The 13,544-nt window shown below is 41.8% G+C and overlaps 1 protein-coding gene across 1 annotated transcript in view; it reads right to left on the reverse strand.

Moving 5' to 3' along the window:
* Positions 1–13,544, reverse strand: part of nrxn2b (neurexin 2b) — a gene marked incomplete at its 3' end in the record, with an annotated part of 753,200 nt that overhangs the window by 439,652 nt on the left and 300,004 nt on the right. Inside the window, exons 6-7 of the mRNA XM_080519167.1 lie at positions 12,758–12,919; positions 61–499 (exon numbers count right to left, since the gene is read on the reverse strand). Coding sequence (XP_080375293.1) covers positions 61–499; positions 12,758–12,919 — 601 coding nt within the window. The remainder of the gene's footprint in view (positions 1–60; positions 500–12,757; positions 12,920–13,544) is intronic.

Below are 13,544 nucleotides of genomic sequence, written 5' to 3' on the forward strand. Positions count from 1 at the left end.
CATCAGAAATATCCTGGATCAGTGTCTTGCATTAAGACAAAACTTCAGATCTCCCCTCACCTTTCCTCCCTTCCCTCTGGAAATCCACATGGCACCATTCTCCATCGTTGACCTTCTTGTTGTTGGCCTTCAGCTTTGTTTTCCCGGAGCCCATGTCAATCAGCAGGTACAAATACCCATCCAGGAGTTCCATGGCGAAGTAATCGGTCTTCAGCTCCCTGCCAGGCTTCTGCTCCTTGGGTCCCTGCGGGCGGCCGTGGCTGAACAGCAGGAGCCCGCTGGGCTCCGTCGTGCGGAAGTCGAAGGAGATGGAGCCCGTCTTTTTGGTGTTCCACTTGGGCAGGGAGATGTAGGACTCGGGGCTCTCAAAGGTCACGGGGTCAAGGGCCGCCACGTCCTCACAACGGAACACCAGGTCGCCGTTCAGGGTGATTTTGGGGTCGCGCTCGATGGCCAGTCGGGAAAGCTCCAGCTTGAAGTCGTTGTTCTTGTAGACCACCTAGAAGATAGAAAAATGTAGAACTGTATGTGTGGAATAGATGATTTGACAACTATCTCAACAACAGCAGTGATTGATTTTAGGGGTGGTATATTGCACTATGTCTGGTATTCCATTACCAAATGGTTATTTCAATACCAAAGTATAGAATACATCAAAATGTTTCTTTAAACACAGATTTGATAATAAAATTACACTGCAGCCAAACACTGTTGGTCAGAATAACTCTCACCAACATACTGAGGCAGAAACCTTCAACATTAAAATAATGGACAGTTTCTAGGTTATATCCACACTGGCCCGTCCATATCGCTCTTTAATCACAAACACACATTTCAAAAATGTGTAAAACTTGAAACAAAACCGAAGGAGTTCAGCAGTTTAAATGAGGACGTGTGATATCAAGATAAAGCGATTGTCTGTGATGCTCCCTGGTGCAAAATGGTCCTTACATCGTCCGACTGTTGCATTTTGCCATCAAGAGATTTTATAGCATGTTTTCACAAATCCACCCCCACAGTGTGGCCTTGAGGCGTATGCTAATTCGCTAGCAGTCAGGTTGCTGACGGTGCTGCATCACCGATCTCTCAGCTCGGTGCTGTGTTAGTCCAACATTATTATTTGAAAACAGTACAATCGCGATTCAGTCGGTTGGTCAGAAACAGAAGTGATTTGTTATTTAAAAATCGAAGTTGATGTCTTCTGTGTAATGCTACAGGCAAAGACGGGGACGGGTTTGTCTGACATCCTTGATAATAGGATTCAGTTGCTGAGGTGACATTGCTCTGTAATTGTGGCGATGTGCAATTGTAAATCAAAATTTGGCCTCGAAAAGCTGGATTATTATTCATTAATGCATAACTATATACACAATGCTACTGAAAACAGACTGAAACTCTGTCAGAGAACTTCAAACACCAACACTGAGAGCCAGCAAATAAGTGTTCAGATTAATTTGAAGTACAACCTACTGAAACCGCTGGGGGATCGGACTAGCGAGGGGGGAATGATTATACATGAGGAGGAAGAAGAGGAGGAAGAGGAGGAGGAGGCTGCATTAGCAGGGCGGCACTTGCCCGTGATCCTCTGACACGAGATCTAGGTCAGCTGAAACACTCAGTTTACTGATGTCGAATGATCCGCGAAGAAAATCCCTCTCACTGAAAAATTGAAACACCAGGAGCAACCACTTGGGGCCGACAAGTTGCCCTGGGTTCGCTTTTCATTGATTCCGCCGTTGTCTGTGAACGTTGAGGTTGTGCAGGTGAACAGCTCTCTCTCTCGCTCTGATCACCAGAGTATTAACTCCCACGTCTCGGTTTGATCCGGAGAGCATGCAAACTATTTGTTATGGACACACACAAACACACACTCACACTAAAGTGAAAAGAAATTCTAAAGCTTTAGGGAACGGTAAAAAAGACAAAATTGAACGTTGCCTATAGCCTCAATGTAATTGCTGTAATGGCCTTTGATGAAACAAAGCTGCATTGTTGGAGCACAAAGTTGTGTCTTGTTTTGTGCATTTATAAGGGATTAAGAGCTAAAAGCAATGTAAATTCTCTGTCTTTCGTGCTTTTCTTTCTTATTTGTGGAACGCGCTGCCGCACAGTGCTGAAGAGGCCATCTTCAAGGTAATAGTGTGAGGATGTTTGTGTTTTCTCGATTCGCCAAGAAGCACTCTTCATGCTCCCTCACACCTACACACAGTCGCCACAGACAGTTAATGGAAGGGGGAAGAAGAAATTCCGCTGCAGTCTAAACTACAGGGTTCAAGAGATGGTGGTACGACTTTACTCTGTACTTTGATACTGATCGTGGACGTGATCGCCACCTGCTGGGTTTGACTTCAAGGTTGCGAATGGCTTTTGATGCACATTACTATTTTCTTGAATTCTACTCCGTTCAATTAATCTTTTCACACCTGTTTGAGCCGAGGTGTGGTGCAAACAGACATAGATTGGATGCCAAATGTCCATGTTTCCATGACGACTGAGAATGCTACAAAACATAAGCACTCTGTGCAGCTTGTTGAATGACAGGAATCTTTTGGTTTCTGTGTTTTTTTTTGGGGGGGGGTTTGTTTAAGAATGCCGCCATTATAGATTTGTCACTCTTGTTACAGGTTGGTGATAGTTTAAGAAATCATCGGACCAAATTTTTCAGCATTGAACTGGCGTTGATCCAGGTTTGGCTCTCCACACTTTCCTTCAGAGTTCACGACTCAGCGTAATGAACAATTCATAATGTGGAGGCCTTTTTAGCTCAAACTTTGTAAGTAGGTGAAACAGTTGGTGCATAGGTTGTTGCTGGTGCTTTTACACTGGATCACAGTGGAACTGTTGGTCTGCACCAGTGTTGGAGTGATGTCATTACTACAACTATAGTGGGAAAACCTAAACATGTACATTAAGATCATCAAAATCAAAAATTAAGCATGGAAAATCAATTCACCGGTTGAATTCAGGGTTATAAAACCAACATAATCCTCTGTAAGCATTTATAGTGAGATAATAGCGGCAGGAGGGACTTGTTTTCCAGGTAATCAGTCACCTTTTGCAACCCGCCCTGTTTATATTTCCAGTCAGTGCGCTTTGCCGCGTTGCTTTTCGACAACCTAATCTGACCAGACCACCGCTGTCTCTTCTCATTGTCGTAGGCTGCGTCTCTTTCAAAAGCCCTCCAATCTTACCTATCCCCCCCCCCCCCCCCCCCACATTCAGGCTCTCCAATTCGTCCTCTGCCTCTCTCTCTCTCCCTATCGAGCACTACGCCTCCACACCGGCGCAGAATGCTCAAAGAGAACACAGATATGCAGGGTTATTCTTGAAACTTAAGCCTCCTTCGGTTATCGTGCACATTGGCCACGCCGCCACATGTAATGTACACCTCATAATGTCGTCATTAGCAGAGATTAGTCCTGGTAATTAGCCACGATAACGCTAAAACTGGCGGCTAATAAGGCGTGAACTCACCTGGCTTAAGGTGTCAGAAAAGAGAGTGTTATGAGCGGGAGAGAAAAAGGCAACGGAGAGGGGGAAGGATTTATTTTGATTTATGTTCAGGCTTTTTTTATTTTGTTTATCCATTCTGCTATGACTGTTCAGTGTCTTCTACCAAAAAAAACAAGGAAAAAAAAAAAAAACAGCCTGGGGGTGTTGCTTTTTAGGAAGAATCATAGAGCATGTTGGGAAGAGATGAGACAGGCAAATAAAAGCCAAACGCATACCGCGGCAGACAACTCTCAAATCAGCTAGGTTTTCTGCCGTGCGTTTTTTTTTTTTAACCTCTTTGTCAATAAAACTAATCAAATGCAACAATTTCTATCGGCTTCTCTATGCAAACACTGGCCCCAATGAAACAGGATGCAGAAGAGTCCGTGGACGATTTATCGTGCTTTACTTCAGAGTCTCTCAAACTTTCCTGCCAGACTGTGGACCCCTGATCTTGACTCTGATTTGTCAAAGCACTACACAAATCTCCAAATGATGGTTTTCAAATCCTCTCTCACCAGCGCCCAAAAGTAGGAGCCTTCAAAATAAAAATCAATGGACACTCCCTGAAGCCTGCTGTGAATTCTACAGAGTGTCTTATTGTGAATCTTTTTTTTTTGACGTGCAAATCTAATATTGACAACTTTAAATCATACCAAGCCTTCTACCCATTATTTCACAAGCTAACCTTTTAGTAGTTCAGTCCCCAAATTAGGAACCGATTGGTTTAGGTTTTGTGCAAATCTGTTTTATATATCACTTTGTACTAAAGTTTCAAGATCATCCTATTGGCCAGAACAGGCCAACTTTTCAACGTGTTTTATATAATGCTGTCAATCAATTTAAATATTAAATTAATTGCACAATTTTCTGTAATTTTCTACTGAAGTCTGAAGTTAGTAGTGAATATTTATTCAGGGAAAACCACATAATTGATGTCGACTCAACACATAGAGACGATATTTAAAGACTTCAAAGCTTCTCTCTAAGATCAGCACAATAATAAAAACATAAATTTATGAATTAATACACATCTAACATAAGTCTGGGATTTGTTAGAGTGCAGGTCCACCACTTTCAGAATTTTAATATGCAGTAGTGGCAAAAAATATATACTGTATTACCCACGCACACACACACACTTTGGTTAAAATGCTTTATCTCAGTAGAAAAACTCTGTCACAATTTAACCCAGAGGAGAGGGTGAATTTTTTTGTGGCTCTTCCAGTGTTCAGACGACCATTCCTGACAAAAACGAAGCAACGTATTTGTGTTGTGAGAAAAAGAAAAAAAGAAAAAAAAACACATTATTACAGCGAGAATAAGGAAAGTCGTTCCCTAAAGGATCTAAAAGGAAGCCAGGCCACTGTCGGTGTCGCCGCGTTTTATTCAACAAATTAACGCATCGTAATCCTGAATGTGCCACTTGTTTAAGACGGAGATGGCTGCACTGCAGGCGCGGTGACAGACCATTACTCAAGCTTTCAATTTGCCGCGGACATCAAGACTTCCAGAGGGTCGACGGGGGATGGTCACCAATCCGACGTGTCATCAATCACATCAGCAATGAAGGCATGCAGCGACTATTAGCGTGGCGTGAGCTCAGCTAGCTGCCGACTGTCATCCTCATCAAGAGCAGAATGTATTCCACGGAGATATCATGAAGTAAAAATGATTTGTTGGTCAGGTATTTGTGTGGATTTGAACACATTGGACACGTTTGAATTTCATCCTCTACAGATGTCAACCTGATGTTGTCGAAACAAAATGAGAAAAAAAGAAAAAGTTAAGCCAAGTGTGTTTGTGATCCCTCCCCAAAATTAAACATTAATGGACTGAAGGGGTTTTCATTTATATTTGGTATAAAGAAAAACAACATTAGCAGTAGAGCAGTGGTTAGTACTCGTCCCTCACAGTGAGAAGGTTGTGGGTTTAAATACCAGCCGGGCTTTTCTGCGTAGACTTTGCATTCTGTTTGGCGACTTTGAATTTGTCACCATGAAAATTGTCGAGGCATGAAAATCAATACGAGAAACAACAGTTGTATTGTGTTTTGCACGTTCTCTAAACAGATGTCTAAGCACTCGACACCTCTACCTCCAGGTGAAGGTAAATGTATTTACTATATGTATGTTCTCCATCTTATTTAAGAAAAAAAGTCGACGCAGTACTTCTATATTCACAGGGTGCTTTTCACACTTTTTCCCCCGTCTTGACTGAGAGCAAAGTGTTTACACTAGTAAATACACTCCTTCTTATGCTTGAATACCAGTTTTAGTTGCGTTCATGTGAAAGCCAAATTAGGTTTTTTGATTTTAAATTGAGTGAGTGCATTGCTTATTGTGTATATATCATCAGCCATGCTTAAGGCAAGATAATTTATTTTGTAACTTCTTAATTTTTTTCCTTTTCTTCCAAACTATGAACAATCATGAGTGATAAAAAAAAACAAAAACAAAAAAAAAGAACAATTCTGATGCAACACATTGAAAAGGGATCACGGGCATTCTGCTTCAAGACATTGTTGCAAACTTTTTCAGCTATTTTGAACGCAAGTCATTAAAAGTACATTATGTAGCTGCATATTTGGGACGTGAATCCTTAAAGCACTCACGCCAAACACTTGTAGCTGGTAACATTTGCCCCTGAGTTGTTTCAGGCTGTAAGTGTGAGAACTTTGCAGTGGTTTGTTTTGTACATTTTTAGATTTTAGTGGGTGTCCAAATCCAGATTGTTACATTTGATATAATAAAATGTGTGGAATAAGATTATCTAGCTGTGTGCACAATGGTTGTTTTTCAGACATTCTGCTCTCTTAGCTCTTCAATGACTTGGGGCAAGAAAACTCCAGAGAACGAGAGGCGGGTTCAGGAGGAAGGTGCCAGTGAAGATGGCGATGGGTGGGAAATACAAGAGTAACATCCTGTGTAAAATATATAGGACTCATTCAGATATTGAATAATTGGGTTCCTACATGATCGACACACAGTCAAGTTCTATATAGATATAAAGGCTTGACTTAGTATCAAAACCCTGCGCCTCTCGAAACCCCGGCTTTGCCCAGACATTGTGTGACATGTCCTCTTCAATACTCGCGGAGGCAGCTCTAACAAGGCGATTCACCCGCTGTGGAGAGGCTCACTGCTTCTGTCCAGGGTTTAAAAGGGCCGGTTGTCAAAGGTTTAGCAAAACTCTGACGTCCGGAACTGATGCAATAACGCCTCTGGAAAAAAAAAAAAATGTTTTGGTCCCCGATTTTGATTTGATCGTCACTTCTTGCTTCAGTATCTTTCAACAATAGACACTGAATATGCAGCAATGTGGTTTTAAATCCACCAAACTATGAAATCGAAACGCATGCAACTCCACTGACTTGTTCTTTCCTGTTGTTCTACCAGTATAGCTCATGCAGGGCTAAGGCCTCCCTTAGGGGTGATGCCATTGATTTGTTTTGTCATTGAGAAACTCAGCGAGTCCGAAACTCTTGCTAGTACGGAGTACCAAAAAAAAGAAAAAAAATATTATTTTTTTACACGTACACTCTTGGGGTTGTGAATGTTTGATGAGCCCACACCCAACACAGTGCGAGCCGGAGTTAGCATAAATGTTGCATTTGATGGATAGATGATCCAGCACTCTATTCCATATGGTGTTTTATATTCTATATTCGGGGTATTTATCAATGTTAGTGGCATCTACTGGCAGTTTTTGATGTATCATCACATTTCCATAGATTTCAGAGATTGCTGGTGCAGAGTGAAGTGTCAACGTGCTTTTAGGAGGGACTTGACTCTGGGTGATCGGTGACTCTGCCGCATTTTAAAGCCTGACAAAGGTGAAAATCGGAGGAAAGCATAGACCAAGAGATAGTACATCAATGTGAAGTTGGGAAGGAAAAAAAAAAAGGGAGGGGGGAGGAAAGAGAGTGAAAGAGAGCGAGGACGAGGAGGATGGCAAGAGCATTCATCCAGTGCATGGAATCAGTCGAAGAAATCAATTTTTAATTTGGCCGTCAGGATGGCAAAGCTGGTGCACCAACAGTGCTACCATGGACTTAATTACACAAAACTGCCCCCGAGAAAGGGAAGATGAGAGACGGAGTGAGAGAGAGATGGAGAGAAGAGATGAGTGAGGTAGCGACAAAGACGGACGGACGGGGGGGGGGGGGGGGTTGCGAGAGCGGTGTGAAGCAGGAGATAGCAAGGTCACTGTCTGGGAGAGAGATGGTGGCAGTGAAGGTTGAGATGGAATGACAGATGGTGACCCCCTGAAGACGAACCCTTCCCACCCCCCCGACACACACCTCTGGAACATCCATACACATCACAGTGCGTATGATCATAGCGTGTGTCCAGCTTTGAACACATGTGGAGGAGTGCACACCCATGTGGAGCGAATTAAAACTTCATACGGTTCCCCGTGTGTTTTTTTTTTTTTTTTTTCTCAGCGATTCTTTTTTTTTTTCTCCCACTCTTCTTGTGCTGCGCACTGCCTTTGGATTCCTGCTTGCCTGTAGGGCGCTGGCCAAGCGTATCAAAGGCATTTGACCATGGTGGCGGCATGAAAGCCTTGCCCCGGACCATAACACCACTGATAATCCGCCGTGTGCCACAGAACCAGAGTGGGATGAAACACACTGCTGTCTACCCAACATCCCCCCCCCCCAACCACTCGCTTTCCTGTTTTACTTCTCGTCACTACACCTCTACCTGGTGCTCTCAGTTACTCTCATTGCAGGTTTTTTCCTCAAAGCCTTTCCTGCGTGGTTGCCTTTCTGGCTCAGTACAACCTGATGTAGTCATTAGCGCTCCACCGCAGAGGAAAATCTCCGACCATTACGCTCAAACAACTCGGAAAAAGACCTCAGATCTCGCTTGGAGGAAGTTTAAGACTCACTCTGGCATTTGCTGACTTTACGGAGTTTTACTTTTCATTGTAGGTCGGAGGGAGAATTTTGGGGTTTTAGGTTCTTACAATCCGAAAAGAAAAGAACAAGGCGAAAACTAGGCACTGCAGCCCACGTAGCTTGTATTCCTGCTTTATGTAGACTTTAGGCGATTAGTGGAGTACAACCCTGGAAAGGTCACTGATGTTGGACTGCATGGCAATTAGTTACTACCAGGGGTAGTTTAGTGGTAAAGTCTGTCATGGAGAGCTGATATAACCCCCCCCCCAAAAAAAAAAAGAAAAAGAAAAATGTGGAACCAGAAAGAATGTTTGGACGTTTGAGCGTTGAAGGTTAAAACCAAGATAATTTGGATTCTGAAGGTTTTTCTCTGCCATTTTGAGATCAAAGGTATTTATTGCGGCATTGATTACCACAGTGACTGATCAAAAGTAGAGGAGTATAAAAAGGGTTTCCATGAATAATTATTATTTAACACTACCACGCAAAAAGTGCATCAAAGCAGGTCTATGGCAGCTCCTGAGAATATTTACATTTTTAACCACAAATGTTCAAAGGACACACAGGGATTTTGGTGATCCCTTTTAAACACGCTACCTGGTGGTGAGTACTCATTGAGTATCACATCAGATCATTATGTTCCATAATGTTTTGTTCTTTTTCCTAAGGCTCTGTTTACACAACATTTTCAAGTGGAAAGGAAAACATTAATTGTGTTTCGGGGCGTCAGTTTACGTGACAATGGTGCTCGGAACCAACAAGTCGCCTGGCATGCTAACTACATTGTTTTCAACAATTCCACCATTGCAGTGTAAAAGGGCATTGTTTTCAAAATGTTGCAGTGGAAATGCAAAACATTTCTAAAATGGAAACACAACAACAATGCATTTTGACTTGGAACGTTGCTGTGCAGCTCTTCCCACTTTTTGATCCCCCCCCGCCTGTGTCTTAGTTCTGTTTAATTTCAACTGTTTGCTTCTCCAACTGCACGTCAACCAATTCTGAATTGTTTTTATTCAAGAATCAACATCCTTATCAACAATTTACATTATATTTGGCTTGTCTTTGCTTCTGGATCTTCAGGAGGTCACTGTGGAACCACTAACAAGCTGTGTGTGGCTCCAGAGCTCCAGCTGTCAGACTGCAGAGGCCAGGCGTTGCCAAAACTCCAGCCCCCAGATGCTCACCATGCAAGTGTCTTACATAGTCTCAACAATAACTTCTTACAACCTATTTTACTTATCTCCAAGGAGAACGCTACTTGAGAAGCTTTTTAGATTAGTAGATGAAGAAAAACAATGTTCTTAACTCTTCCGATCAAAATCCTCCACTTTGAAATCGTCACGTTTCATTTATTTTCCCCACATCGCCTTCACAGTGCAACCCATTAGGATTTAGTTTTAGTGCTGTACATATTCAATTTGCATTTTTAATTCATTGCCCTCACTTCTTCCTCATTCCCTCAGTGTAGCGTTTCCTCTTTCCCAGCTACTTATTGGGAGATTAATCTATCTGGCAGCCTTCAATGATCGCATCGCGAACCATCTGCTCCGACTTCCCATTTCAACGAGTTTGCCTCCTTCACTTTCACCCCTACCCGACGCCGTCAGTGCTCACTTCCATCCCCACCCCTCTCATTTCCCCCCGTGTCCCTGTCTGTACATCGCCTGTAGATCCGGCCTCGTCGAGATGAGCGAGAGGATAGTTAAACGCCTTGGGACGTTTAAGACACACTGGGGATCCTTTCCGATAGCAACCCAAATAATGAAAATGTAATTCTACAGGCATAATTAAGTTAGCGATAGGGTGATTACTGTGCGATCCATTAAAAGTGATGGCAAAAGTAATTACTTATTCAATCAGGGTGGTTTTATGAGGAAATGCGATGGCACCATGTTGCGTCGCCTCTATACAAGTCATTACATTTACAAGGGCATAATACTTAAAGCTGTGATTGGTTCTCTTGACAGCTTGTTCAGTCATGAATTAAAGCCCTAGAGTTAAAAAAAAAAAAAAAATGAAAAAAAAGTCTGTTTTGTCAGAGCTTAGTTGAAATACAGGTTTTATAAGGCAACTCTCCTCCATGTACAGTATCTATCTTCGACTGTGAGTTGTGTGATCGCGTGGCGGTTTAGTCTGCGGTGCTTGTGAGACAGACGCAGGAAGTAAACAAGAGAGACTCTGTCGGTCTGACACCTCCCACTCTCACAGTTATATCAGTCCAGATTGATGAATCCCAGGAGATGGTGTTGGTCAACAAACGTGCTCATGTGGGCGTGTGTGAGGCTGACACTACAGCACAGTGGAAACAGGCACGTTGTCATTGCGAGTTAGATTTTCTATTTTCTTTTTCTTTTATTTTTAAACTGAAAGTTACAGGTGCTACAGGGGACAAGAACCAACTATAAGACCCGGAATAAATCTTATGTGTTTTAATAAAAACAATTGTTCTGATATCTGTTAAACAGGCAAATTATAAAGGCTTAAAATAAGTCGCTGTCTTTCTCCGAAATTATAATAGTCAATTCATATCTAAAGAACAAGTAATGACTGGGTCAAAACTGTACAAATACATAATATTTAGTCAATGTAATGACATTTATATCGGTGATCAATAAGATGTGCTTCATTTCTTGATTTCAAAATATACAGTCATAATTTATTTCCAGCAATTTCTGATTAAAAGTTACAGAACTGCAATGCAGAGTTAAAACTAAGTGCATAAATAAACAGTTTAATTGCAACTTTTTGATTTATTAGCTCCAAATGATGTTGGGTTTTAAAAATGTCTATTCCGACGTCATTTGAATCTAACAAGCCACCGTTCAATATGTCTGACTAAGACTTGAATTCTCATTGGTCATTATGAGTCACTGATTTGTTTACAAATTTTCATAAGACATAATCAATTTACTGTTGTTAGCAAGATAGTAGTGAAACATTTTGTGTGTCGTAACAATTTGACACTAATCTTACCTGATCCTGAATGATAGCAATATAGAATTTAAGTACTGTACCTCACCCACGCTAAAATGTCGTTAACAGATTAAGACTTTTCACAAAAATGTCCAATTTGATTTTCAAATCTGTGGATCCACAAAAAATTGCCATCCCAGGTGCTGCAAGCACTATGTCAGGTTAAATGTGTGTTTTGGCTGGAGTTTGTTTTTATTTTTTTTGGGGTGCTGTAAAACTGGGGCAGGCCTTTCCTAGATCAGAGAACTCTGGTGCTATGTTTATTTTGGCTTTCAATTTCTTCACGAGAAATTGCGAAATAATTACATTCTTTTCATGTAAATTACTGATATAAATTGCACAATGATATTCATATATGTATTTATTTATTTATAACTGTAAGGTCAATTAATAACCGTTATTGCAAAACCACAAGTGTAATGACAATTGCAGACTATTTAAAATCTAGCATTTAACCATTGATTTCCAAATGGCGAGAGACAATTAATTCATGTTTTTTGGAGTTGCAATGAAGCTTAAGCTCTGTGAGAGAGAACTGCTGCTCTAAGGTAAAGGTTTGATCGCTAACAGCTTTGAACAGCTAATTTATGCTCTATGTATGCAGAGAAACAGATACGTGTGTTTCTAACTGTGAACGTCACTTCCTTCACACTTTCAATGCGTTGGGATCAGCATTTGGCTTTAAATCAACATGCTGGCTCAATACAACGCAGAACAATGCAGGAAGTCTTAGAATAACTGCGATGGTGATGGCAGAAGGTTTAGCACTGATGACACCGGTGGAGGAAGTGGCGGAGTTATCTGACGGTCTTAAGCACCTTGAAACATTTGTTATTCACTTCTAATCTCAATGTGCGATGTTTGATTCATACCCAGGGGCTTCCAGGAGGTGTAGATGAAACGAGGTCACAGACAAAAGCATTATTCCGGGTATATAAAGTCGAGCAGGGATGTCAGGCGACTCAGTCGAACATGGTAGGTTAACTAAAGAGCTCTAAACATGATTTGACTCAATATGTCACATTAACTCCAGTAGCTCTTCAGACTCTCAGCGCTGGTATGAAAAATAAATAAATAAATAAAACTCTGGTTGTCCAAGCAGTGCAATAATATTCCTTGAAAATCCCATATTGGCTCCATCTCGGGTTTAGCCAGGTTATAAGGAATCTGTCACTTAGCAACAAAGCTAATTCATTGGAAATCCTGATAGTTTGAAAATCCTGTGTTCAATGATCATTGCAATTATCCACTGGAAAAACTGGTGTACTGTAAAAATTAGTACATAAAATATGATCGTACGTAGATTCAACACGCTGGTGTAAATATTTCAGCAGGTAAACACAACAACACAAGGATTCTGCGCAATCGCACAAAGTCACTCACGTCTTTGAGGCAGCCCATGAAGTTGTTGCTGACCGGTGATCCAGGCAGGTCAGCCGTGTTTGGGCTCCCCCCGATGTAGAAGAAGTCGTCAGAGCCCAGCATGGTATAGTCTTCCTGGGTGTAACCGGTGGTGGTCAGAATACCATCTACTGAGATGGTCACCTGGCGTAGGCATGGCCCAAAAGAGACAGACGGGAGAGGACAGAGAAAGAGGCAGAGAAATAGGAGCAGGGACAGGCAGAAACAGAGAATGACAAGATAGGAGAGGATTTAGAAGAAATGGGAAGGAAAAACAAGGAAGAAATTGGATTAAACACCAGTGACAGGTGGGGCTGCAGCCCTAAATGGGATCGCTTGGTTGGTTGCTTTTGGTGCCTGTCAGACTGAGGGCCTTCACTCTGGAGTGCAGTTGCTAAAGGAGAAGCGGCGAAGTAAAGCTGTGCTGACTATGTAATCAGGGCCTGCAGTACGATTTCATTTCAGCTTTCAGAGTTATGTAAACAAACCTCTGGAAAACTAGCTTCGTACTAATTCTAACAGACAACGAAAACAATTCTTGGCTTTTTCCTGTGATTGCTTCTGCTTTTCGTTCACACTCCAGACTTCATTCAGGTAAAGATAACTCGGCATTACTTTCAGTCTCATACTATGTAGAAGGTTCCACATCTTAATATTTGACTGTTGATTGATGAGAGAGTACCATGTAGACTCAAGACTAAAACACTCAGTCTTTGGTTTGAACTGATGCAATGAACAACCCGAAGAGACAAACTTAAACTCTTTTCAA

Source organism: Blennius ocellaris, assembly GCF_963422515.1.
Source record: "Blennius ocellaris genome assembly, chromosome: 23".
Classification (NCBI taxonomy): Eukaryota; Metazoa; Chordata; class Actinopteri; order Blenniiformes; family Blenniidae; genus Blennius; species Blennius ocellaris.